Genomic DNA, 26,339 nt, shown 5'->3' with positions numbered 1-26,339 from the left:
GCTTCAGTTTGGGCACCTGAGCAGTATCACAGCCCTCACACAAATCAAATGAGATTTGTGCGGTGCATATATATTTGGTGCCCCTTTGTACCAATATTTATGTTTTTAAATAAATAAATCTTGGATTGACGTTTTTCCATTTGATAACAAGTCTACATGATGACGTCAACCAATTCCCACGGGTTTGTGTAATAATGAACCAATCGAAAAGCCAAATAAATCAGCGATATTCCTAGAAAAGGTTCCATTATGGACTGACTTCAACTGATGTGGACCGTTACTGAAAGCTAATCGCCATCGAGGAATCAGTGGTTGCCTTTATTGCACCAAAGAAATGAACTGAATAACATAGTTCAGGGTTTTAAACGTAAATTCCAAAATGTCCTTCATCATCAAGACGTTTTGGGCGCACACGCTTTGTAAAGATTAGACGTTTCTAGACTGATCCATGTTGGTAGAACCAGACTACTTGGTTTAGATCCGCGTGACTATCGTAACCATGACATGGCTCAGAATCGATCACAATGGCGTAGGTACATACACTTTCTGTCTTCCCTTAAACTATGAGGTTGAAATTGCTTCATATCTATCTTCCTGTGCTATATCCTTATATACAATCTTTCCTTTATATATTACCACCATTAAATTAACCACTTCTATGAATTCGGTGTTCATCTTGTTGTGCTAATGAGGTATGGCTACTTGGACCGATGCATATATTTGCCTAGTCCTACTTTGTGGTTGACAGAAAGATTAGACGTGCTGTTTAGAATAACATAACTCAGTTATGACTAAAAACTCATCCAGTAATATACTTGAAATGTCTGACCACACAGCAAAGTAGTTGAAGAATTACCTTTTCTACATATTTCAGTCATAAGTGATGCAAACCAGAGTAACAATTAATTAGTGATAAATTTGAAATCCTAAAATATATGGATCAAACAAACGCCTAAAAATAAGGAATATAAAAAATGCAACGATCTAGGTGCATACTAATCACAGAATAGAAATCTTAATGATCCTTCTTACGATGATCTCTAAGGCTATACTTCCGCATTATTTACCCGATTATATCAAAACTGTCTGACATCTATTGACTCAAAGAGGTATATGTCTGAAGGTGTAGTCTAACGCTAATTACGACTGATATACCTTACTCCACAGGAGTAAGATCTTTGAAGGCGTACTGGTTTATCTAAAAATTGCTTATTTAGAGCAAATAGCTTGATGTTTTTTTTCATAATTAAGAGCACTAACTATTAATAGGTTCCCACATAACCTTCTTTATGCTATGCTTACTGCGTAAATGCCAATAGCACTTGTCACTTTATTGGCTGAAAGTCGATGTACAAATAATCACAATGTAACTCAATTACAAAGCGTAATTTTGTATTTTTGACCTTGAGTCAAACTGCATGAATACAAATAATACTGTTCACTGTACAAACTAAAACGAAGATGGCTTGGAATTTATGGGCTAAAATTCTAATGTTTATAACCACTACGATGTTACGTTATATGTTCTTTTCCTATCGATATTGAAGATAAGACACCAATTACATCTTAATTATAACATGAGATCCTAAACTACTCACTGATATTCTATTTTTTTACTTCTTACACACAGTGAATATGACAGGGATTGTCAGCCATATAGATAGTAATAGAAACTTGTTTATAAATTATACAATCATAATCTACATGTTTTTGTTCTCTGAGCTTCATGGTTTGATCAGAGAACAAAACTCCATCAAAATCATCCGCATGAACTACAAATCTTCTCCATCTTATAATCTACATATCAAAGATGTCCTACGTACTACTGTGGTGTGGTCTACTTATATCCATATAAGTAGTATATGGTGTTGGTCAGACATAGAATGTATTTTCGCAGAAGACCGATGAGGAAAGAACTGAAACGAAGAGCGATTGGGAGGAAAATGGACGAACAATGGCATTAGAGAAGAAACAGTGAAGATCGAGACTATTGGTTGTTAATTTGCAAATTGACTGTTCATTGTATGGTTTTCAGAATTTACTGACATAGTCTGTAATTTTTGCTTAAATACATTCGATTGTCCCCAACTAGTCGTGTTCTGTTCACTACACTACTATGATGTATCTTTTTTAAACTCGATTACTTTATAAATATTAATGCAAATAAATTGGCATATATGAGTAAATACTACCTTATTCTAATAAGAATACAACTCTGAGATGCAGGTACATCCAGTTGACAAGTCCAAAATAGGACGAAACGCGCGTCAAACTGGATTCCATTGCTAGCCACTACTATCCATCTTTGTTTACAATTTTCTTATCTGTTTTAAAACTTTCAAAAAGAAACTGTGGCGAGACTAAACTTTATGGACGACCTTTGAACGAATCTTAAATAACCTTGAGAAATATTAGCCAATCAAAAGACAGTTAGTATATACAAAACAGAAAAATTAAAGCGGATACTGTTCTTCTACGTGGTTCAGAAACTTCTCAAGGCCAGATATAGGTTCAGAAGTTTTAAAATCATAGTGCATACGGTACAGGAACTCATCCATATGGTTCCATGGTAGTCGGCCTCTGGAGCCATGATAAAGTCTCAAAAATTCTTATTGTTGGTGCCTGTTGGTTCCTAACTCGTTGGGAATGTTAGGGTTAGGGTCTTAACCTTAATCGTGATCGAGCGAAAAAAGTCATTTGAGTACCACAACAGTCACAGGTATAGAAATTTCTTAATAATCCCTTCTCTTGTAAACGCTGAATTATCACGTCTCCTCTAAAATCCGCTGTAAACCGATCGTACGTAAGTATCACGCACCGAACTTAGCGCCGTGAGCTTGAAAACCCGCGAAAGCTTCTGATTGGCTCGTCCATAAAGTTTAGTCCCGCCGAAACTGTTGGTCAATCATTCGCTAACTGTTACATCGAATAGTTCGACTAAATACAACAAAATCTATTATAATATGTATATATTTGATTATAAAAGACAGAATTAGGGAAACTCTTTGTAATGTATATATATATGTGTGTGTGCATTTGTGACAGGAAGAAGCATATTAATTAAGGAAAAGACAATTAAAAGGTAGTGTTGTTTTTTTTCTTAATTTTCGTAGAATGTACAAATCATAAGGATAAGCTGTTCATTGGAAATAGAGGGTCATTTGAACTGAACCTGAAATTTAATTAAAACAAATCAAATATTAAAAACATCTAATTAAGCAAACAAGCGTTCATATTATCATAAATCTTGACAAATACACCTTATACTACAAGAATGTGACCAGTTTTGACTTGTAAAATGATTTGTTTTAAATCTACAACTGATGGAGATCACTCGAAATCAGTTATTTAGCTAATTAATTCAAAAACAAGGTCATATTTTAAATTCACTTAGTATTACTTGTTTGAATTTTCTTGTTGATGTTAAGAGACTGACCAGTTGCAGTCCTGAAAACATCAATGGAAAGATTCAAACAAGTAATACTAAGTGAATTTAAACTTTACCCCATCGCACAAGCAAGTGGATATCAGGACTTAGTAGCTGAGTGGATAACGCGATAGCGTTTGAAGCGAAAGGTACTGGGTTCGAGTCCCAGAGTGAACATCAACTCTGAGATACAGGTACATCCAGTTGACGAGTTCTAAATAGGACGGAACGCGCGTCAAACTGGATTCCACTGCTAGCCACTATCCATCTGTGCTTACAAGGTCATATTTTGTCCCTCTCATAAATAATAACACATATATACTACTTTAACATTTGGATTGACGGCATATATACTTTTTTTCGTTTCTTCAATTCAACTGCTTGTGGTTGTGTTGTTACTGAATCTCATAGTAATCGTGGTATACATAATCAAGTCCAATATATACAAGCACAGAAACAATAACCGAAAGAATACTAAGCCAAAATATCGAGCTGGATTGGGTGGTTTAATTATTTACTAATAACCATTGATCATTTGTCAAAAGATGAATAACACTCTGGAATCCCAAGCTATTGGTGGTTAGGGATGGCTTTACGTAACATCCAGTCACAATTCGGCTGATACTAACTAAAAGATGATCGAACTATTCATCGTATGCTAATTTGTCTTGATCAAAACGAACGTTAACAGTACAAATTAACAAGATATCGATCCGAGCATCAGAAAATGGTTTCATTTGAGTAGAATATATTTTAGCTGTTACAGGATTTACTCATTCCAGAAGAATAAACAATAATGATTTCAAGATTTTATAGTAAAATATAGATTACATCCGTACTTTGATATAACTGATTATAGGGATTGTAATTTCTTAGTTTTTAATCACTGTTGTATATGGCAGAGAGAGAGTAAGAGATTTCTTTAAAACTTTATTAAACACAATTGAACATATTGATGGCACGAATAAACTAGATTATGTAAAGAACGATGCCCCCAAATGCTCTGGTATGGCCGAGAGTGAGGAGAGTCCGCTCTCCTTCTCGAAATACTCTCACATGGCCACACGTATATAGCCTCTACTAGGGAAGTTCTACTCACTGACTTCTCGTGTCACAGGTGTTGTTTACGAAATTGGGAAGACGAAAAGCGAACGTCCGGCGCCTTAGCCGGGTTGGTGGACACGGAGTTTTCCACCTAGGGGAGTTGGAAAACCCTGATTCCAAACCAATCGTGCACATGGGCTGGCTCCAGTATCCTGAAGGAACAAATGGCGTATGAATCAATCGTTAGTCACCGGCTACCATCGGACTGCATCTCCTCACGATGCTCCACTGCCTTGTGGATCAGATCTTTAGGTGAAAGGCTCTGGGTGTGGCCCCCTAAGAGAACCCCCTGTTTTGGCTTGGGCACCCAGACAGTATCACAGCCCTCACACAAATCAAATGAGATCTGTGTGGCGCATATATATCTGGTGCCCCTTTGTATCAATATTTATGTGTTTAATTAAAGAAATAAAGAACGATTGTTTGGGGGGGGGACGATAGTGACAAATAAAACAGAAAGGTTATATGAAAAAAAAGGTTAATTAACGAGAAACCAAATATGAATTACTAAACACTTCTCATTTGAAAATAAAATATTTACATTTTTTTTATCCTGAAGGTGACGCTTGAATAGTTGTAGCTGTATGTGGTAAACTCGAATTAGAAACAGAAGAAGCCGTTGAATTAGTTGTATTTTTTAATTTTCGAATTTCTTTTGTAGCCCAAACTGCTAAATTTTTAGTTCGTGATGCTTTAGCACGTCTGCCTCTTTGTAAAACAGAAGCAATTCCATCAACTTCCACAAGTGATAAAATACTACTACCATAAGCCGATACAAGATCACTAAAGAAATGAATAACATATATAACATGAATTGAAATGAAAATAAGCATTAGAGAATTACCCGAAATGATAATCATTCCTAATATAATGATCATTATAAGATAAAATGGGGTTTTGTGGAGAATTTAGTTATTTCATAGTTGAAATCATGAGTCAATTGAAGCTAGATCACCATGGAAAACCTAGAAACACTGGACGGCCGTTTCGTCCTATTGTGGAACTCCTCAGCAGATTATTAGTAAAGTCTATGCTTCTCCATATATATTGTTTTATGTTATATGTTATACTGCTTACTTACCTGTAGAGTTCAGCTTTTTATTTAGTGAATTCAGTGAATGAGAGACTAAAAGATATTTGAATGATTTCATACTACTTAATAATAACATTCTAATTGGTCCATTATCTATTGAAAATTATTTAAGACAAATAGACTTTATTATAATAAAATAGAAGGATATGTGCTTTCAGAGATCTAGCTTATGTGGATTTATAGTAGAAGTCAGTCAGTCACAACGTAGAACTTCGTACGTACGTACATCAGTTCGAGTTGCCATACCACATTTATAGTAGAAGAATAAAATCATATTCATGATTGAAAGATTAAAATCTGGTAACAAAATGAAGTACTCATTATATGAATATATACATAAGAGATCTTAATATGCCACAAGCTTGAAAACAATAAGTTAGTGAACTTTGACACTATAGAAGACTAAACAAAAAAACAATTAGGCTTATGAGAACGTACAAAACGTTGTTTATTAGAAGGATAACATGTTAGTTTATCATTGCGTTTAAGGCCTGATAGGATGACTCTCAGCGTCTACCACTGCTTCAGTTTGGGCACCTGGGCAGTATCACAGCCCTCACACAAATCGAATGGGATTTGTGCGGCGCCCCTTTGTACCAATATTTATGTGTTTATATAAATAAAATAAATAAATACCACTTGAGTAAAAATCAACGAAATTTACTGACGTTACTAGTAAATATTACAGCTGTCTGAATATCACACCAACCTACATTGAGATGAACATTGAAATTTTTGATTGACTGGATACTTTTCTAATTGTTTCTGAAATATAATGGACTTTTTCATCGTTAAGCTGGACTCCGAGGGGTCTTCCTGTCGTGTTTTTTCTGCGTCATTGAAAGATTTACCTCAGAAGTACATAAACCTTGTGAAGGCTCCTTACTCAAACACTACCAGTCGAGTGAGAGCTTATGGCGAACTGTCATCTGATTTTACAACCTCAAGTGGTGTCCGACAAGGTTGTCCACTATCCCCATTTTTGTTTAACTTCATTATAGACCTATTGCTGGAAATAACACTATCGTCGATTGAATTTTTAGGCATTGATCTATCGACTTAGAATACGCAGGTGACATAGTCCTGTTTGGTGAAGACGCTGATAAAATGTAGTTTTTTGGTAGCACTAAGTAACAATGCCAGGATGTTTGGGGTGTGTTTCTCAGTCTCTAAATGTAGATTTTTGCTCCAGGACTGGCCTGTATCAACACCTGAACTAAGGATAGGAAGTGAAGTAGTTGAACACGTCAACAACTTCACTCATCTTGGAAGTCTGATCAGCCCTAATGGGTTGGTATCTAACGAAATCTCGGCATGAATTGAAAGAGATTGTTTGGCTTTTAACAACTTACGTCATCTATGGCGAAGACGAGATATCCGTCTATCAATCAAGGGACGAGTATACTGCACAGCTGAGAAACGTGGTCATTAAGAATAGAAGATACTCGTAAGTTACTAGTATTTGACCACAGATGTCTTAGAAATATTGCTCGCATCTGCTGGGATCACCGGGTAAGTAATAGTGAGGCTAGACACAAGGTATTAGGGAAATATGGTAAATCAGTTGATGAGCTTGTGAATATTCATCGGCTGAGATGGTTGGGCCACGTGTTATGTATGTCTGAACACCGATTATCACGATGCGCTATGCTGACCAATATTGGGGATGATTGGAAAAGAGTTGGGGGCGGCCAAACCAAAACATGGCATCAGAGCTTGAAGTCACTAACCTCTAGTCTAAGCCATGCTGGTAGTTGCAGACTACTTGGTTGTGGTCCACATGAATATAGTAACCAATGGTTGGAGACTATGTGACATGGCTCAGAATAGATCACGATGGTGTAGGTGTGTACACTCTCTGTCTTCCCTTAAAATAGCTTCATATTTGCCTTCCTGTGCTATATCCTTATATACAATCTTTCTTTTATATATTATCACCATTAAATGAACTACTTCTATGAATTCGGTGTTCATCTTGTTGTGATAATGAGGTATGGCAACTTGGACCGATGCATATATGTTCCTGGTCCTACGTTGTAGCTGACTGACTGAGTCACCGTTATCTGTTTACTGATCTGGGATACTGTAAGGCCTACCTATGAGTCTTTGATTTTGGTTTAAACTACCCAATTGAGTATAATGTGTTATAACTACTATGTTTGATCGTTTAGCTTTTCAAAGGTAAGTAGAAACTTTAATGGGTGCGCATACAGACCACAAACAGGCGACACCCAAACGACTGTCTGTTGTACGTCTTGAACCGATAATACAGCTTCCCTAATTGCCATGAAATACGTTAGATACTATATTTCTTTATTGTATACCTAAACAAAGTAATCACAATTGTGTATCTGTTTTGTATGGTATGATTAAATAAGTATAGGATATAGAGCATGTAAGTATAAAACGTATTTTGAAAAAACGAACACTGTATTTCAGAGACAGATGTAAAAATCCAACAATGGATAATATTGTAACGACATAATGAGCTATATTATTAGATTGGCAGTATCAGTTTAACGCAATGCAATGAAAACATATTCTCAGTCAGTCACTCAGCTACAACGTAGGACCAGGCACATATATGCATAGCTCGTCTGACCAACATACCATTAAATATTAGCCTCAATAATTATCGGGCGCCTAACTAAGACTCGTGAGCTGTAAACACGAGAAAATCAGGCTGGCTTCAGACCTGGTCGTGGTTGCATCGACCGCATATTCACCATTCGTCAAGTTTTAGAGCACAGACATGCTTATCGGCGTCCGACAATGATAGTTTTTCTTGACTTAAAAGCAGCATTTGACTCTGTAGACCGAGAGGTTCTGTGGCAGTGTCTGTCATTGAAAGGTGTACCTGAGAAGTACATAAACCTTGTGAAGGCTCCTTACTCAAACACTACCAGTCGAGTGAGAGCTTATGGCGAACTGTCATCTGATTTTACAACCTCAAGTGGTGTCCGACAAGGTTGTCCACTATCCCCATTTTTGTTTAACTTCATTATAGACCTATTGCTGGAAATAACACTCTCGTAGACTGAATTTTCAGGAATTGGTCTCTAAATGTTTCTTGGATAGATAAGATCTAAGGTTTGTAACTAGTCTTGGTGAAATAAAAAGTATTCAGTTTAATCAGCTTTTTTTCAAGCTTTGGCAATAAGAACAGCTACTACTTTAAGGAATTTGTTCTTTTAATAAAGCTTATTTTCTGCTGTTCGGACTTCTTTTCATAGGTGACATAAGGTACTAACTAATTGCATCCAGGATAATGTACATGAGGTCATAGGTTTGTCATTCATAAATAGTTATGAATTAAAGTGTAACAGTCTAAAAAAATCCCATTCACTAAATTATGTTATATGGTCAAATAAATAAGTTCACGTGTCAAAAAGACACAACTCTTCGGAATCTTATAGGTGATAATATTTGAACTACATTGTGAAAACGACAGCCCTTACCTATGCACATCGTGTAATGTACAATAAAGTTGACTCACCCGATCAGTCCACATGAAGCAGATATAAGATCTTCAGTTGTGATTGAATCTGCTCCAATATGTTGGATAAATGACAATATGTGAGATACATGACCAGCAACAAACTCCAAAGCTGCGGTAGATTCTAAAATGAGAGATAAATTAAAAACCCATTAAAGAAATATCATCTACTATCCCCCAAAAAAAATTTTCTGGAAACATTTTAGCATCATGTGTAAACAACTTACGTGGTCCATCTCCCTTAAGACCTTGGATAATACCAGTATAAGCCTCTAAGCAACTAGTACGCAACGAATTGAGATATTCAACCATATCAGGATCCTCCTAAAGTAGTAAAATGTACAATTCATTGAGAAGTAACGAACATATGATGTAAATGAAAATATTCATGCATACATACACAAGTCAACGTTAAAACGTACAATAATGAGATTGTAAGCAATATAGCCAACGTTACATCCTGATGATTTTAAACAAATTGAGTATCGGGTTGATTATTTATAATAATATAACGTCAGTATTCTCCAGAGAAGCGACTTACAAGAGCTTGTGAAACGTCAAAAAATTAGTTTTCTACTCCTTGTGATATCATAAATATACGATTACATTACTACAGTCAGTCACAACATAGAACTTCGTACGTACGTACATCAGTTCGAGTTGCCAAACCACATAAGCACAGAGATGAAGTTGTCCATTCAAATCCCATAGTGGTAGTAGTAGTAAGAATATAAGCAGTAATCGGAAAGATTAGGGTTTGAAGATGTTATTGAAGGGGTATAATCCAGTGAAATAAATTTTGGAAAGAGAAAAATATAGAGACATGAAGAATTCAGAGGATTAGAATTTGGGAGAACTCAAAGAAGGGATGCACCTTCGCCATTGCATGCAATTTCTTGTCGGATTATTTAAATAAAATCCCCAAAACACATATATATAGTCATAACTGAATCACAATCATAACACCTTGCACAAGGTATAAGAATCTATATTGACCTTTGAGATATTGTATTAACCAACGATATTAACACACTGACTGACTGAAAGTAAGCAAAATGCAGTTCACATTTACGATCTAACAATTGAATGTCTTATAACCACAAAATCTGTGGTATTAACTAATGATATATGCTTTTAGAATACAATAAGGAGACAACTACAGAATATATTGTTGGGATGATCCTGCAAATTTCTCTCAATAGACATGACAAGCTCAGGATACATTAAAAAGCATTTTATTCAATCAGCATTTGACTAAAAGTTTTGCCAGAAACATCACGAAAATGAAAAGTCACGTGTAGAGTTTCTGATTGGCTGATTACTATGCTGTTACTATGTTTGGTGATATTCTAGAATTTTCAGGAAAACCCAAGGACTTCTAAAATATTATAAAAACACTATATTCTCTGTACATAAGGGAACCTTTGGAGTAAAGTGCTTCCCGCATATTTTGTGCCTTTGTTCTCGTGTTCAAGTCTCTGTGTAGTTTTAGCTTGGAGGTTACGAAACTAGTTTATGATCCGAGTATAGCGTTCAATCAACAAGACGTATCATAAAAACTATTTCATAATAAAAAAGTTAAGTATACAAACTTTCAAATAGAACATACTAAATTAACTTCAGCTTGTGTAGCTTGACTTAATGTTTCTAAGACAATAGGAAGATATTTCCAAAACTCTGAACCCAAAGCTAAAGATAGATCACCAAAAGTAGATAAAATAGCAGGACGAAGAGATTTGTGCGCATTTATATCCTACAATAAAGATATACAATATAAGTATTATATATATATATATATATATATATATATATATATATATATATATATATATATATAAGGAAACGTAAGTGAAACGTTAACTATTAAACAAATCATGAGAATTGAAACTATTTTGGATCATTTGATTGTCAACCGAATAACGTCATATTTATGAAAATTACATCGACAGTCGTTTTTTTAGTAAAAAAAAAAGGTATCTTATCAGCAAACACAAATGGTTTTAGTTTATATGGAAACTATATTCAACAATCAAACAGCATTGTTTCCAAGTACTTAATACCGGAGATAATATCATAAATGAATAATGTTAAACTGTAAGCAAAGATGGATAGTAGTGGCTAGCATTGGAATCCAGGACGCGCGTTTCGTCCTACTTGGGACTTGTCAGCTGGATGTACCTGCATCTCAGAGTTTATGTTCACTCTGGGACTCCAACCCAGTAGTACCTTTCGCTTTAAACACCATCGCGTTATCCACTCAGCTACTGGGTCCATCCTTGCTTACAATGCTTGTGAAATAAAGCGATATCGAGGCAATCCGCCACAGTATGCACATATGCCAATTAGAGACTGATCAGTTGCAGTCCTATGCGGGGAAACCTCATTGGATTTCAAGTCTAACGCCTTAACCACTCGGCCATCCTGACAGATCAGATGCAGATGTGGGGGCGAGGATCGGCAAAGCAAGAGCAGCATATTTTCAACTGAAGAACATCCGGAACTCAAAACAACTGTCAACCAACACCAAGATCAGAATTTTCAATACAAATGTCAAAACAGTTCTACTGTATGAGGCGGAAACCTGGAGAACTACGAAAGCCATCATCCAGAAGATACAAGTGTTTATTAACAGCTGTCTACGCAAGATACTTCGGATCCGTTGGTCAGACACTATCAGAAACAAGTTACTGTGGGAGACAACAAACCAGACTCCAGCGGAAGAAGCGCTGGAAGTGGATAGGGCACACTTTGAGGAAATCACCCAATCGCGTCACAAGACAAGCCCTCACATGGAATCCTCAAGGCCAAAGGAAAAGAGGAAGACAAAAGAACGCATTACGCCGAGAAATAGAGACAGACATGAGAAGAATGAACAAAAGCTGGATAGAACTAGAAAAGATGGCCCAGGACAGAGTGGGTTGGAGAATGCTGGTCGTCAGCCTATACCCCATTAGGTGTAACAGGCGTAAGTAAGCAAGTTGCAGTTCTAAACATTAATGGGAAGATTCAAACAAACAATACTAAGTGAATGTAAATTGAACTGTTTAGAAACTTGTCAATATTTAGTAATAGTAATTACTATTAGTATTAATTGAAAATCGCCGTGAACAAATACGGTACAGTACATACTTGAATCTAATGATTTAAACTTATTGTAAAGTGAGAAGCAGCGATACGTGACAAGAACAATAGTCAGGGCAATTAAATTAATTCATTATTAAAATCACTTAGCATACATGCGTAACAGGAGCTCATTATTATTATTATGAAACTTATATACGTCAGATTGGTTTGAGAGGTTATCATATGACCCTATAGTAGCAATAACAAAAGATTTTAAGTACATAAAATAAGGTAAATGTCACTAAAAGATGCGCCTTATAATATGGCTAACAAAGGTAGTACGCTTACAGAGAATAAAGACAAAATAATAAACTGTAAGCACTGGAGGGCCGTTTCGTTTTAGTATGGGACTCCTCATCAATATGCATCAACGATACGGCACGCGAAACTCGAATCCAGGACCTTTGTTTTCGCGCGCAAACGCTTCACCTCAATCAATCAACGATGTCGTGCGTTCATCTTTAATTGTCTTTGGTAACTGTCCCGACCGTTGCTGCTACCTTGACGTGGTGGTCGGGCTTGCCTATCGTGATGATCCAATCGAGCTATGCTGGCTGGAACAATCGTTCCTCAAGGTCCTACCATGCCAGACAGGTCGGTTGAAGAGCGGTGAGACTAAAAGCAGCAATCCCAAGGTCCGAAGGCGAAGTCGTACTGCTGACTGTACAGAGGTGTGAAAGCAGTAAGGTGTTTCCTTCAGACAACCAGCATGACAGCGATGCTGCCTTCCCACAAGGAGGGGTGGGGTTAGAAAAGGTCGACCCTAAAAATGCACACCTCGCCTTATCCCACGGATTTCCGTCTCCGGCGGTAAGGACTTTTGAAGAACGGAGCTAACACGTCAAAAATCCCCCACAAAAAGGCCGTGCGTGACCGGCCTCAAGCAGATGTCCCTTGGGCACTGCGGTCACGCTCCCAGGTCGTTAAGACCAACACTAATCCAACTTCTTTTTCAGGTCCCTCAAGAAATACCCTTCCACGGTGTGGGCAGCCGGGAAGTGATACTAGCCCTCATACCCTTAACTGCACACAAGACCAAGTTGGTCGCTTTCAAATCCTTCCTACACCTAATAACTCTGTTATCTCCTCGACTAACCCTTCCCACGTCCTTTTATCGCGTCGCACCGCTAGGGCAAACGATTCGAGTACACAGAACGTTATTCCTGGTCTCTTGAAACCACGCTCTAAACTACATATAGGAACTTTTAATGTCCGAACATTGTGCCAAATAGGACAACAGGCTTCCTTAGCTAGAACTCTAGAATCTTACACCATCGATGTGTGCTGCGTCTCCGAAACGCGCATACAAGATCCGAGTAGTGTCATTCATTTGACCGCACCTAATCAAAATAAAGTTTCATCTCGATACACGCTCCGTGTATCTGGAAGCCCTGACGCTGCTTCCCGTGGCCTCGCTGGAGTAGGTATAGCATTAAGTCCTAGGGCAGAACTAGCTCTTTTAGACTGGATCCCAGTAGACAGTCGTCTATGCGCTGTTCGACTAAACGGATCAGTAAGGACTCGGAAAGATAGGGAAATTCGTCGTTGCCTCTTCGTCGTCTCTGCCTACTCTCCCACTGACTGCAGCTCAGACGATATAAAAGATGAGTTCTACAGGAAACTTTCTGACCTTCTCCGAGAAGCTAGGCGTTCTGATGTAGTAATAGTAGCAGGTGACTTTAATGCTCAAGTAGGTAAACTAAGTGAAAGGGAAGGACACCTGGGTGGATCTTATGGTGTCATGGCGAAAAGAACAGATAATGGCGACCGTCTGTTGCAGCTATGCTCAGATAACCGCCTATTTCTTGCAAATACTAACTTTAAGCATAAGGAAAAACATCTTTTGACCTGGCGACCCCCGAATTCGTCCCAACGTTGGACCCAATTAGATCACATCGCTATCAGCCACCGATGGAGGGGCTCGATAGAAGACTGTCGCTCATTCTGGGGCACATGCTTAGATTCAGATCATGCTCTAGTGCGAGCACGTATTTGTCTGCGTCTTACTGGACGTAGGAAAGACACTGCAGGGAAGCCTCTAAGGGTTCTACTTAATGGTAGGCAAGCTAAGAATATATTTCAGGAACAACTAGAAAAACAGTTAGGCAGCCATGTAAGTTGTGTCCACCCCGAGGCAGCGTGGAATGACATCCGAAAAGCTGTGGAATCAGCAGTGATATCCGCTAATAAGGTAAACCATAACGTTAGGGAGAAACAATGGATCTCGGCAGCATCTACCGCACTGATAGATGCTCGTAAACTCATCCCACCTGGCTCTGAGCATAACGAAGAGCGGAGTCAACTTAAGCGCAGGCTTATAAGAAGTCTACGTAATGATCGTGAACAGTGGTGGGTAGCGAAAGCAAGAGAGATGGAAAAGGCAGCGGCAATAGGTAACAGTAGGCAGCTATTCAGACTCGTTAAAGAAACCGGTATTAGGAACCCGAATATCAGTGAAACCATCTCAGATAAAGATGGGCATATAATTCATTCTCAATCCAGGAGGTTGGATCGATGGGCAGAACACTTTAGGGATCAGTTCAACTGGCCTTCAGCCACACTTCAATTACCCACGATCCCCAGTCGTCCTGAATGGCAAATTGATGTAAGTCCTCCAACCCTCTGTGAGGTTGAAAAAGCTATAGGAAATCTGAAGCGAGGGAGAGCAGCAGGCCCTGACAGGTTGACCCCTGAGATTTTTAAGGATGGTGGTCCAGTACTAGCAGTGAGATTGACTGAGGTCTTAGGTAGAATCTGGGAACTGGACGTAATTCCATCTGACTGGTCCCAATCACTGATTGTGCCAGTTTATAAGAAAGGACAAAAGTCCTCTTGTGACAATCACAGAGGGATCAGTTTGACTAATATAGTGTCTAAAATATTAGCTTCAATAATACTAGGTCGCCTAACCAAAGCTCGTGAAGAGCAGACTAGAGAAAACCAAGCTGGTTTTCGACCTGGACGTGGTTGCATAGACCAGATATTCACCCTACGTCAGGTCCTAGAACATAGACACAAATTCAGACGTCCCACAATAGTAGTATTTCTTGACCTTAAGGCGGCATTTGACTCTGTTGATCGTGAGGTTCTATGGCAATGTTTGTCACTGAAAGGAGTACCAAAGAAGTACATTAACCTCATAAAGGCTCTCTACTCGAGCACAACTGGTCGAGTTAGAGCCTATGGCGAACTGTCATCAGAACTGATTACCACAAGTGGCGTTCGTCAGGGCTGTCCACTCTCCCCATTCTTGTTTAACTTTGTCATTGACTTACTTTTAGAGATAGCACTTTCATCAGCTAAACCTCCAGGAGTTGAACTTTTACCAGGAGACTCACTTGTCGACTTAGAATACGCCGACGACATAGTTTTACTCGGTGAAGACGCTGACAACATGCAGAGTCTTCTGACCACTATAAGCAACTATGCAGGCATGTTCGGAATGCGATTCTCTCCCTCGAAGTGCAAAATGTTACTTCAGGATTGGGTTGCAGCGACACCTGAACTAATGATAGGGAGTGAAGTAGTTGAGCGTGTAGACCACTTCACTTATCTTGGAAGTCTCATCAGCCCTTGTGGTCTGGTATGTGACGAAATCTCAGCACGGATACAGAAGGCTCGTCTAGCTTTCGCCAACTTGCGTCATTTATGGCGTAGGCGAGATATCCGTCTAGCAACCAAAGGACGGGTTTACTGTGCAGCAGTTCGCTCCGTCCTACTCTATGGCAGTGAAACATGGCCAATAAGAGTAGAGGATATTCGTAGGCTACTAGTGTTCGATCATAGGTGTCTTCGAAGCATTGCTCGTATATCCTGGGACCACCGGGTAAGTAATGCAGTTGTTAGGAAACGAGTACTAGGTAGGGATGGCAAATCGATTGATGAAGTAGTGAAACTTCATCAGTTGAGATGGCTGGGACATGTGTTACGTATGCCCGACCACCGACTGCCCCGACGTGCAATGTTTCATGGTGTAGGAGTAGGTTGGAAGAAAGCTAGGGGTGGCCAGACCAAAACGTGGCACAAATCAATGAAGTCACTGACAAGTGGACTGGGCCATGTTGGTAGGTGTAGACTACCTGGTTGGGATTCGCGAGATGACAGCAACCGATGGTTAGAGACCTTGAATGACATGGCTCAAAATCGTTTGCAATGGCGAAGATGCATCCACTCTTTGTGTTCTACCAAATTCTAATCTTCTGAATTCCTCATGTCTTTATCTTTTTCTCTTTCCAAATTTATTTCACTGTACTATACTCCTTCAATAATTTCTTGAAACCCCTAATCTTTTGGATTTCTGATTATACTCCTACTACTTCTACCACTATGGGATTTGAATCGACAACTGCATCTCTGTGCTAATGTGGTATGGCAACTCGAACTGATGTACGTACGTACGAAGTTCTACGTTGTGACTGACTTTGGTAACTGTCTTACATCCTACGTTATTTACCTACCTACACTGGTCACGGCTTCTCGCTAAAACTCCGGAAACTCCCCTTTTTTGAAGCTAGTCACTAGTGAGCATATACTAGGATGAAACGGTCATCTACTGCTTCCAGGTTTTTAATATTAGTCTAATGTAGAGCGGTTTATGATTTCAATGAAATTCAACAATTTGCACAATCCCATAGTGAGAAAACAATAAATAAAATAATTAACAGTAACAATCTATAATAGAAGGAACAGTCCAGTTGATACAAACGAGACAATTTAAAATCCCTTCAGTTAAAGAAGTTTATTTTACATTTACGAAGAATGTAAAAAAAACACAACTGATTTCTGTTCCGAGCTATGTTGGATAAAGTTTGAAGCCACTGAGTTATACTGTTTCTCGGACTCCAACCAGAGAGCTGTGATGAACAGACAGGTGCCAGTACTATCCTGTTTTTTTGAACAACATATGTCATAAAATGACCACCTCTCCGCTCCTTCCACACCGTCCCACAGTCAGCAATGAACGCCCGATATATGGAAGTCGCTGGGATGTTATTCGTGACACACGTACAAGCCACTAAAGGCGGTGTTTCAAGATAGTGACAAAACCTGTATTATCCCCGCTGTGCCCGAGCACACATTGTCGAGCCTCAACATCACTAACATGGTGTTGCCACTGAATGTTAGCAATCCTCCGGACACAATGATGATTAAACACAAAGATTCGCCTAACGTCCTCACCTCGGAGGCCAGGTTATACAAATATAGAGTTAGACATGTTCACACCGACGCGTTGTAGATCCGACGTTATATAGCCACACCAACATCATAAAGGCGCCAAACATGACCCAGATTGGCATAAGCCACTCTGACTTTTACTATAAGTGAGGTGATCACTCATGTCTCGACAATCATCTACTCAGCTACTCAAATACACGAACTTCTCGACCACTTCTAAATGCTCACTACAGTGTCTGTAGTGTCTGCAGGATATAAATAGAGCGCCAATGTTATTGATCGTTCGGTCAGAAGTTAAAGTCAGACAACATAACATTGGTTAATTCCCAATGACCGCGTAAACAGCTCAGTTCTTCATGAGGTTGGTCGTAACTTCAGTAGCTGAATGATAACATTTCTAATTATGATACTTGTTGATGTCGGTTGGAATCTCTGTTCCTATAGGTTGAAGACCCAATTAGCAAGTATCAACTAGCAAGAAACCTTGGTTTTTGAGTTTTTGATGATCACCCCCGATCACAAAGACGATGAACTTGAGGTTTCATATGTGTGCTAAAAAGAATAGATGATCTTATTCGGCGAAGAGGACTTCAGACAGAAATGGATATGAAATGTATCGTCAAAGTAAGCATCCATGAAAAGCCACCTGATATCAACATTTGACTTATGATTATCATCACTTACAAAGTTCGTAAAACCTTTCTCATAAATAAGAAAGTTAACCAACACATGGATTGGAGGAAGTATATGATATTATGTTTTGTAAAGAAATAAATATCGTACGTATAGAAAATCCATTATAGAAAATAAAAGATTAGATTATTCTATATTTCACGGAAATCATAACGTACTTGTAAAATTTCCATCATAATGGTGATAAGACCATCACAGTGTGGGAGTAAGTTCTTGTTCAAAACGCGACACATATCTCCTAACAGTCCAACTGCATTCATACAAACTTGTGTTTCTCTATGGTTTCGTAAACAAATTACCAAAATTGGCATGAAATCATTCACATATTTGACAAACGACTCTCCAACAGCTTCAACAAGCGCAGATACTGCAAGTAATGCATCTTCTTGCACACCATCACTGAATTTAGTCTTATCTGTTTCGCCGTTGACTACAGATTGGTCGCCAGAGCCTTCAGTAACCGGTGTAGTAGTAGTTCGGAACATGGACATGAGGGCTAACATTACCTTGACAAAAAATAATTCGACAGGATTAAAGGATGCTATTATACTTGTAAAGACTAAGAATCAGAAAACATAGCACAAACACAAGTAATTCATAGTCATATGGATTAAAAGCTAGTCCAAGAGAAAAGTGAATATACGAAAAGTAATATTGAAATGGGGAAATCTCTACTTCACATATATTTTTATATCAGAGACTGAGAGGCGTATACTTTCTTTCCAGAATCCCTACAATTACAGGTCAAAAGTGATCGCATTTATGCGAATGTATCCATGCTAAAACTTGCAGTATATTCTGACCTTTCACTATTTTGCTTTTTTTTCAGATATTAGCTTGTTAGTACCTTGAGAACTGTGCTTTGTATGCGTAGTTTACTTTTAATATCACTGATACTATTATTTCGACCACTTTGATCTTTGTAAAATTCCTCTAGGTATACTGGTATACATATCCTGGTTGTCTTACTTTACCTAAAACTGAAGAATAATTCAAATATTCGACTGTAATATATGTATGACTTAGCAAAAGAAAAAACGTGCGAACTGTTGGAACCAATGAATGAAAACTTACTTTGTCTGATATCGCAGGTGCATCCTCTTTACTTATCTTTCTCAAAACAGATTGTAAAGTGCCGCATAAAAGTGACTGTAGATCGTTAAATTGTGCTCTGTCTTGATGTGAAACAATTTGATTTTCCAAACCTATTATTGACTCTAACCGTTCAAGAACAATCAGTGTTACACGTTGTACTTCACAATAACAATCTTGAGCAGCAGACCGCATAAGCGCCATCAAGGCTGAGTACGCTGCATTGCGAAGATTATGCTGTCCACCATCTGGTCGACTAGAAGTTGCTAGTAGACGTTCTGTGATCACATTAAAGTATTGAGATAGTATATAGGTCCTCGGTTCCCCATTATGACCGGAATTTTCTGAAAGAACCAAATGAGGAGATAGATATGAAAAGATATTTAAAACTTGTTAGTTTAATTAAGCGTTTTGAAAATTCTGTTTGATTGGACTGATATTTCCCGGGAAGCTGGGCTACATGAGTGACAACTAACTATTAATTACAGAATGACGTTATCTGTAACACGTTTCACAAGTATTCGATGGATTAAATTAAGTCATTCGCAAAAATGTTACCTAAAATGAATTGTCACTTTAAGGAAACTGACAGTAGCACGAGATTTCAATTTAATCTGTGCGTTTTGGTTAGTATTACTATCTGAAGACTCAACGAAAACCGAGCAAAGATGATCTGAACCAGTGTTTAAACCACTGATTTAAAATTTTCCCTTAATTAGCAAGACAGAAGTTAAGCAAATGATCTACAAGGTTACGCTTACTTACTGTTTCCAAGGTTGACCAACAGCGTTAAAAATTTAAAAGCTTGATAGCTTTTGAAGTATTAATAAACATCGAGGATAGATGACCGTTAATCAATAAAGAGATCTAAAATACTGGAAAATTGGTTGTACAAAAAATGCGCGGGCATTTCGATATTATACAGAGAAATCTTGGTATTCGGTGAACTTCGACTAATTGAATAATGTTTGTCAGTTTGACATATGTAACGCAGAGCCTGGTACATATGTGAGTTGAGGTTCCCACACCAGTTTAGTACAGCAGATATTCGAACAATTCAAGGAGTTCAGGTTTAAAGCAGTGTACTCTAATTTTTCATGAAAACATGAGAAGCATTTCCGACAAAAGCTGCAAGGCCTTAAACAATGAAATATAAGCATATACGCGATAATTGAAACATAAAACTTTCGTCTCTAGAACTAACCGTAAGATTCCTATTTATTTAAATTTATCTGGATATTTGAAAATTTAATAAATATCTCATGCAGTATTCCAAAGTCAATTAATGAGGTTTTGTGCCTTACGTTCACGTCACAAACTGTGTGAGTACATTTAGAATATTATTACATCTCATTGTTACATGAGGATGATTTGAAACTAAGTTGATTAGAGTATAGAAAAATTTCTACCTGAGGCGGCATCATAAGCACTTTCAGCCAGACTAGAAAATGCCCAGCAAACGTTAGCGGCGACTCTTGGTTCAGTGGACAATCCTTCAACTAATCCGGTTAACAAAGGAACCAAATATGCTTCGTGTAGAGCAACTTCTGGAAGAGTTTCACAAACACGTCCGATAGTCCATGCAACTGTATCGCGAACAGCTGGTGACTCATCACGCAACAATTCGATTATTACAGGCATAGCAGACTCTACCAGGGGCTAACAAAAAAAATCGAAAGTCCTTGATCAATTATTGTCAAGGAAGTAAAATACACGTAAATCATTCTTAATACGGATGTTTTTTTATGTCGGCCATAAGACACACAATTTCCTAATCCAAAAGGATTTGAGCTTACAACTTTCTGATGAGAAGCCGAGTCACTTAACAACAGTTAATATCAAGAGATATTTTATAATCGAACGGCTTGATGGTTAGTTATGATATCACAAGAGTTTCTTAAAGAGGAACACATGAAAAATATCTACAGCCAACAAAAGTATGACATGTATAGAGACTAATCATTAACAAGATTGACGTTTGTTTTCATTAATACGGAGAAATAAATACCCATTGACTGACGTAGATTTCATACAAAGTTCTGAACACTTGAGGATTTACTGGATCCACATAACAGAGCAGCACATAATATACACTGACGACAGAATAGACCGCAATACCAGAGTAGATATGCTACGTGGTGAACTACATTATACACTTTTAGAGAGACGAGATACGCTGTAGCGTGTTTACGTTCCCTGTTTACCCTAGAAACTTCATTAGTGTCTGGCGGCCCGACTCACCATCTTAGTGGACACGGAAAGTCCACCTAGGGGAGTTGGAAAACCCTGATTCCAAACCAATCGTGCACATGCTACTAATACTACTACTACTGTTACTACTACAACACAGTGATTAATCTGACAATCTGACTGAAATGATCTCATAGAGAACTTATACAATATATATAACTTATACATGATCACTAGTAACTGGCTCTATGAGGTATTTCCTGAAGTTCTAGTGAGAAGCAGTAACCAGCGGAGTTCAACCAGATTTGCTGCCAGATATCAACTCACTGAAGACATTGCCCCCAATTGCCCTGGTACGGCAGAGAGTGAGGAGAGTCCGCTCTTCCTCTCGAAATGCTCTCACATGGCCACGCGTATATAGCCTGTGCCAGAAAAGTCCTACTTACTGCATTCTCGTGGCGGGGGTATTCTGTACGAAATTGAGAGGACGAATAGAGAATGTCTGGCACTTTAACCAGGTCGGTTGACACGCAAGGTCCATCTAGAGGAGTTGGAAAACCCTGATTCCAAATCAATGGTGCACATGGGCTCCAGTATCTTGAGGGGACAAATGGCGTATGAATCAACCGTTGGTCGCCGACTACCATGGGACTGTATCTCCTCACGATGCTCCATTGCCTTGTGGGTTAGACCTTTAGGTCAAAGACTTCAGGTGTAGCCCCCTAAGAAAACCACCTGCTTCGGTTTGAGCACCTAGGCAGTATCACAGCCCTCACAAATCAAATGAGATTTGTGTGGCACATATGTATCTGGTGCTTTCTTGTGCCAATATTTATGTGTTTAAATAAATAACGACTCACCATCACAAAATCAACCCTGGAAATTAGGAAAAGGATAATCCTTCCGTATGTAAAACCCTTTGGACTTAATATCGCTTACTAACCAATGCAATAATTCCACTCTTTTACACAAACCAAAAGATACAACAGCGAAAAATAACTTCAATAACATTTACAAAATGAATTGAAAACCGGGAACAAAACACTGCATAAAGTAGACATTCTTTTCATCTACTCATACACGAACACGAACACGAACCATCGGTACAGACAACTATGGAGATGAAATTGACTGGGAGAAAGTCGAAAGTCTGGATCGTGTCAGAGTTTTTCGAAACCATGACATTCCGATGAATTAGCAATTGATGGACATATCGATTCAAACCTAATCTAAAAACTCATTCGAAAAAGGGTCAGGCATTAACTTGGCTAAAGGTCACCCGAACAAAATAGACACCTGAAGTCAATAAAGCACACGAGAATAACCAATCACAACTAAAGCCATCGAAACAAACTAATTTAAGACTCATTGAATAACTAAGAAGCTCATTTCCACTTGAAGCAAACACTTCCGGTGTTGTCTAGAATGACAACGAAAGTTTCACAATCGAACCATCTAGTTCAAAGTACTTAACAACACCATGAACACAAAGTGGTTAGTGAAATCTTAATAGTTAAATTTTATGCATAACAAGTTGAATACGGAAACGTAACAAGTGAACAAGCTAAATTTTCAATTATCCTATTTTGGCGTTTGTTGCTGGGGATGAGAACAGTACATTGAGGCTATAATATGAAGCAATCCGTCGTTTAATGATATATAGTGGCGAGCTGAAAGGTTAAAAACTTATCATTACTTACTTTTTTAAGTATATTTTTAAAGGTTTCAACGTACAAACTAAGGTAAATTGATTTGCTACAAGTCTCAACCAAATTAAACTAGGTAATGACTACAGTCGACTTGAAATATAAAAGATCTGTAAATGATGCTTTAAAAAATTTCAAGTAAATCAATCTGAATTGAGAAACTATGTTAAAAAAAATGGACCTTGAGTGCTGCAGGATCTGGACCTTCAAGAATACTGCCAAAGCTCATGACGGCAGCATCTCTGTAGCGCCAGTCGGGTTTCTTGATATTCTCCTTGACAAATGGTATGACAAGATTGACAATCGGATCTTCGCAACACTGTGCCAGTAGCATTAAACACACACCAGAGGCTTTACTTGGATTCCATTCGTCATCATCCATTGATTCATCCTGCTGGGCAAGGATTTCCATCAAAATGGGTACGATAAACTGCAAGGCTCCCTTGGCATAAAACATGCTAGAAACCGCTGGAGGTTGACCTTTCTCAAAGCACTCGGCAACGTCAATAGCTAAGTCGATTTCTTCATCACAAACTGTAGACCAGAACTCGATTCCCTGAAGGGCGACTTCCGGTACAGAATCTTTCATAGCCCCCAACGTGATCTAGCAATGTTGAAAACATTTTAGAAAAAGGTGATGGGATGATTGTTATGGAAGTAGATGCATCAAGTGAGATAAATTCGAAATTAAAACATGTGGAACCAAGTTTAAAACTAACCTAAAACGGTATGTTCTCGATAACAAAACTACCACTTAGGTCTATAAACATGTTTAAGGAAACTAGAGAATTATAGCAAATTTGTTATCCAACCATATCCTGAGCTCAAACGCACCACCAGGGCTTTGAACCTAACTACATTACGCTGACTAAACAGCAGTAGATAGTGAAGTTCTAACCCGTTAAGTAGTAGTCACAAGATAAGTCTTCACGTGTTTAATCTTTAACGAATCTCTGCAACTGAGTTGGAGTTTAAAACACTACTTAGATTTTAGTGTGTTTGAGAGTTGAAAATTTAGGTGATTGATTAACGGTCTATAACGTGAATAATTCCTAAATTTAAATATTACTTTGAGAGATATACTGTATACGAAAATAGCAAATACTAACATCAGAAGACAGTGATTACGAACACAATTTTTGATGTACCGAGGATTAACATTTCCCCTTCCGAAAGATAGAAATACTAAATTACTTTTGTTACGTTAAAAGAATAGCTTCATCATCATTAAGTCTATCAGTTAACATAAAGTACACATAAACCATAATAAAACACGAGCTGAACACTAGCTTTATAATTATTTTAAAACTAACGGGATTGTGACTGATTGGTTGTGACCTTTGACTTCTAACCAATAAGTCGCAGATTTGAGCTTCGATAAACTTTTGCTCGGGCAGCCAAGAAGTATCACTAGCCCTAACAAAACATAGTTTAGTGATAAGTACGTGAGACTGAGTTTGCTAAATCAACGATGGGTGGAACTTATTAATGGAATATGTAAATTTAACTTACGTGAACACTTGTAATAGAAAAACAAAGCCAAGAGAATATATGCCAACAAGAGCGCATAGAAACAGATGATAAGCTGATCTGCTATATTCCTTGAACTAGTGGCAAGCATGGAAATATCCAGTTCTTACTATTGTATACGTTTTTATGAATTGGTTCTACTTTTTGTATCGCACAAACCAATGAGACATTTAACAGACAATCACACAAATAAGGGAATTATTACTGCTTTGCGGACACAACTTGATTAAAAACGAAACTAGCTGAGTACAAAGTAAACATAACTACAGCCTATAAACTTGTGGGATCGGTATGACAAATGCAAAGCAATACACAAACCGATGCTCCGAATATAAATACAAATTGGTCTGGAAAGTTAAACAGCAATAAGCACAAAATGCATCATACACCACTAAGCGCAGTTTAGGGAAAGCTGGACTTTTACTGGAAAACAAGCTGCAAGGGTTAAGACAGGTACACTAACCGACTATCCTTATTATTGAGGACCTGTTTCGGAAAAAGATATAGTCAACTTTGTGAGTGGACGTGGGTGATAGTAGACTGCTTTTGTTGTTTATGCAATCCCATTAAACTTGTTTATGACTTTAGGCGTTTGAATCTTACATACACTGTAGTTAGGTGTAATTAAACGAATACGGATTGCATAAGAATTCAACCTTCGTCTTTATGACGAATATTAGTCAGAAATATGGGGCATGGTCCTTAGTTCACTTATAAACAGTAACTTACGGCAAATAACGCTTGTTTCATATACGGCTCCATATAACTATAGTAAAGGGACATTATTTTCACTAAACACTGAAGAGCTGCAACACGAATTTGAGGATTCGGCGACTGAGTCGACTCGCAAACAACTTGCATAATGTAGTTTCGCTCGTTCTAAGATGAAATTAAATAATCAAGCATTAAATTACATCAACATCGAAATTGTGTTTTGTAAACTCCAAAGAATTCAGAAGTGCATTTGTCGCTGCTAGACGTACGCTATCACTGAAACAAGAGTTATGGAGCCAAAATCCGCATACCTTGGTTCTTCTTTTTTCATACCGCAAACTATAGCAGTTAAAATAGCGTTTGACTGGCTAGCTAAAATACAGGGATCCTGTCGGAACTATACAAATACACTGGTCTTACTATATCTTGGCAAATATATCCTATTCCTTCTAATGTTGAACGCTTGCATGCCTCTGATTTGTTTGGTGTGATAACGTTTTCCACTAATCGCTCCATCAAATCTGGCCACTGAAGGGCAGGAATTTCTGCACATGCGATGTAAGCCACACATTGTGCAGCGGAACTATGTGTCGTGGTCTCCGTTCCTAAGGCGGCAAGACACTGGAGGGAGGACATAAATATTGTGAGGACGTACGTTTTTTTTTATATACTCCCTCGACTCCACTGGAGCCTGTAACCAACGTTGTTGATAAAGTGTTTTGAGCGCCGGGTCTTTAGAGTACAGGGCATTTTTTAGCTGGATGCCAGCTTGCATACGTACAGGAGGAGAGCACTCAACGTTAACCAAAACATCACTGAGCTGTCTGAGCAAACCAAAAAGGTCTACTTTGGCTGCTTCCTCGAGAAAGTGCTGAGCTGCTTCGAGCTCTGACTTTTCTAAGAGATTTAGAGAATGATAATTTCCATTATACGTCTAATCTTACCTAGGGAAAGACTTTTTTCCAAGACGGAAAACAACCCAATGTCCAGAGACAT

The 26,339-nt window shown here is 38.2% G+C and overlaps 1 protein-coding gene and 1 non-coding gene across 2 annotated transcripts; one reads left to right on the top strand and one right to left on the bottom strand.

Annotated features, from left to right (window-relative positions):
* Positions 1 to 3,036: 3,036 nt before the first annotated feature.
* On the bottom strand, positions 3,037 to 26,339 carry Smp_038080.1 (putative importin beta-1; the record flags this gene model as incomplete). Its single annotated transcript, XM_018797457.1, has 15 exons — positions 3,037 to 3,172; positions 5,073 to 5,314; positions 9,121 to 9,244; positions 9,348 to 9,444; positions 10,730 to 10,873; positions 18,270 to 18,617; positions 19,186 to 19,547; positions 20,613 to 20,862; positions 23,281 to 23,703; positions 25,359 to 25,508; positions 25,544 to 25,619; positions 25,655 to 25,731; positions 25,764 to 25,964; positions 25,999 to 26,240; positions 26,288 to 26,339. 14 exons carry the CDS (start codon positions 26,337 to 26,339, stop codon positions 5,080 to 5,082), a joined length of 2,781 nt encoding a protein of 926 aa, XP_018652497.1. The 3' UTR covers positions 3,037 to 3,172; positions 5,073 to 5,079.
* Smp_tRNA_01817_Pseudo_TTG.1.1 lies at positions 3,532 to 3,603 on the top strand. The gene has a single exon. It is a non-coding gene (tRNA).

This window comes from Schistosoma mansoni, chromosome 4, assembly GCF_000237925.1.
Source record: "Schistosoma mansoni strain Puerto Rico chromosome 4, complete genome".
NCBI lineage: Eukaryota > Metazoa > Platyhelminthes > Trematoda > Strigeidida > Schistosomatidae > Schistosoma > Schistosoma mansoni.
Note: the sequence above shows the minus strand (reverse complement) of the source record. Positions and strands in the feature narration are given on the sequence as shown.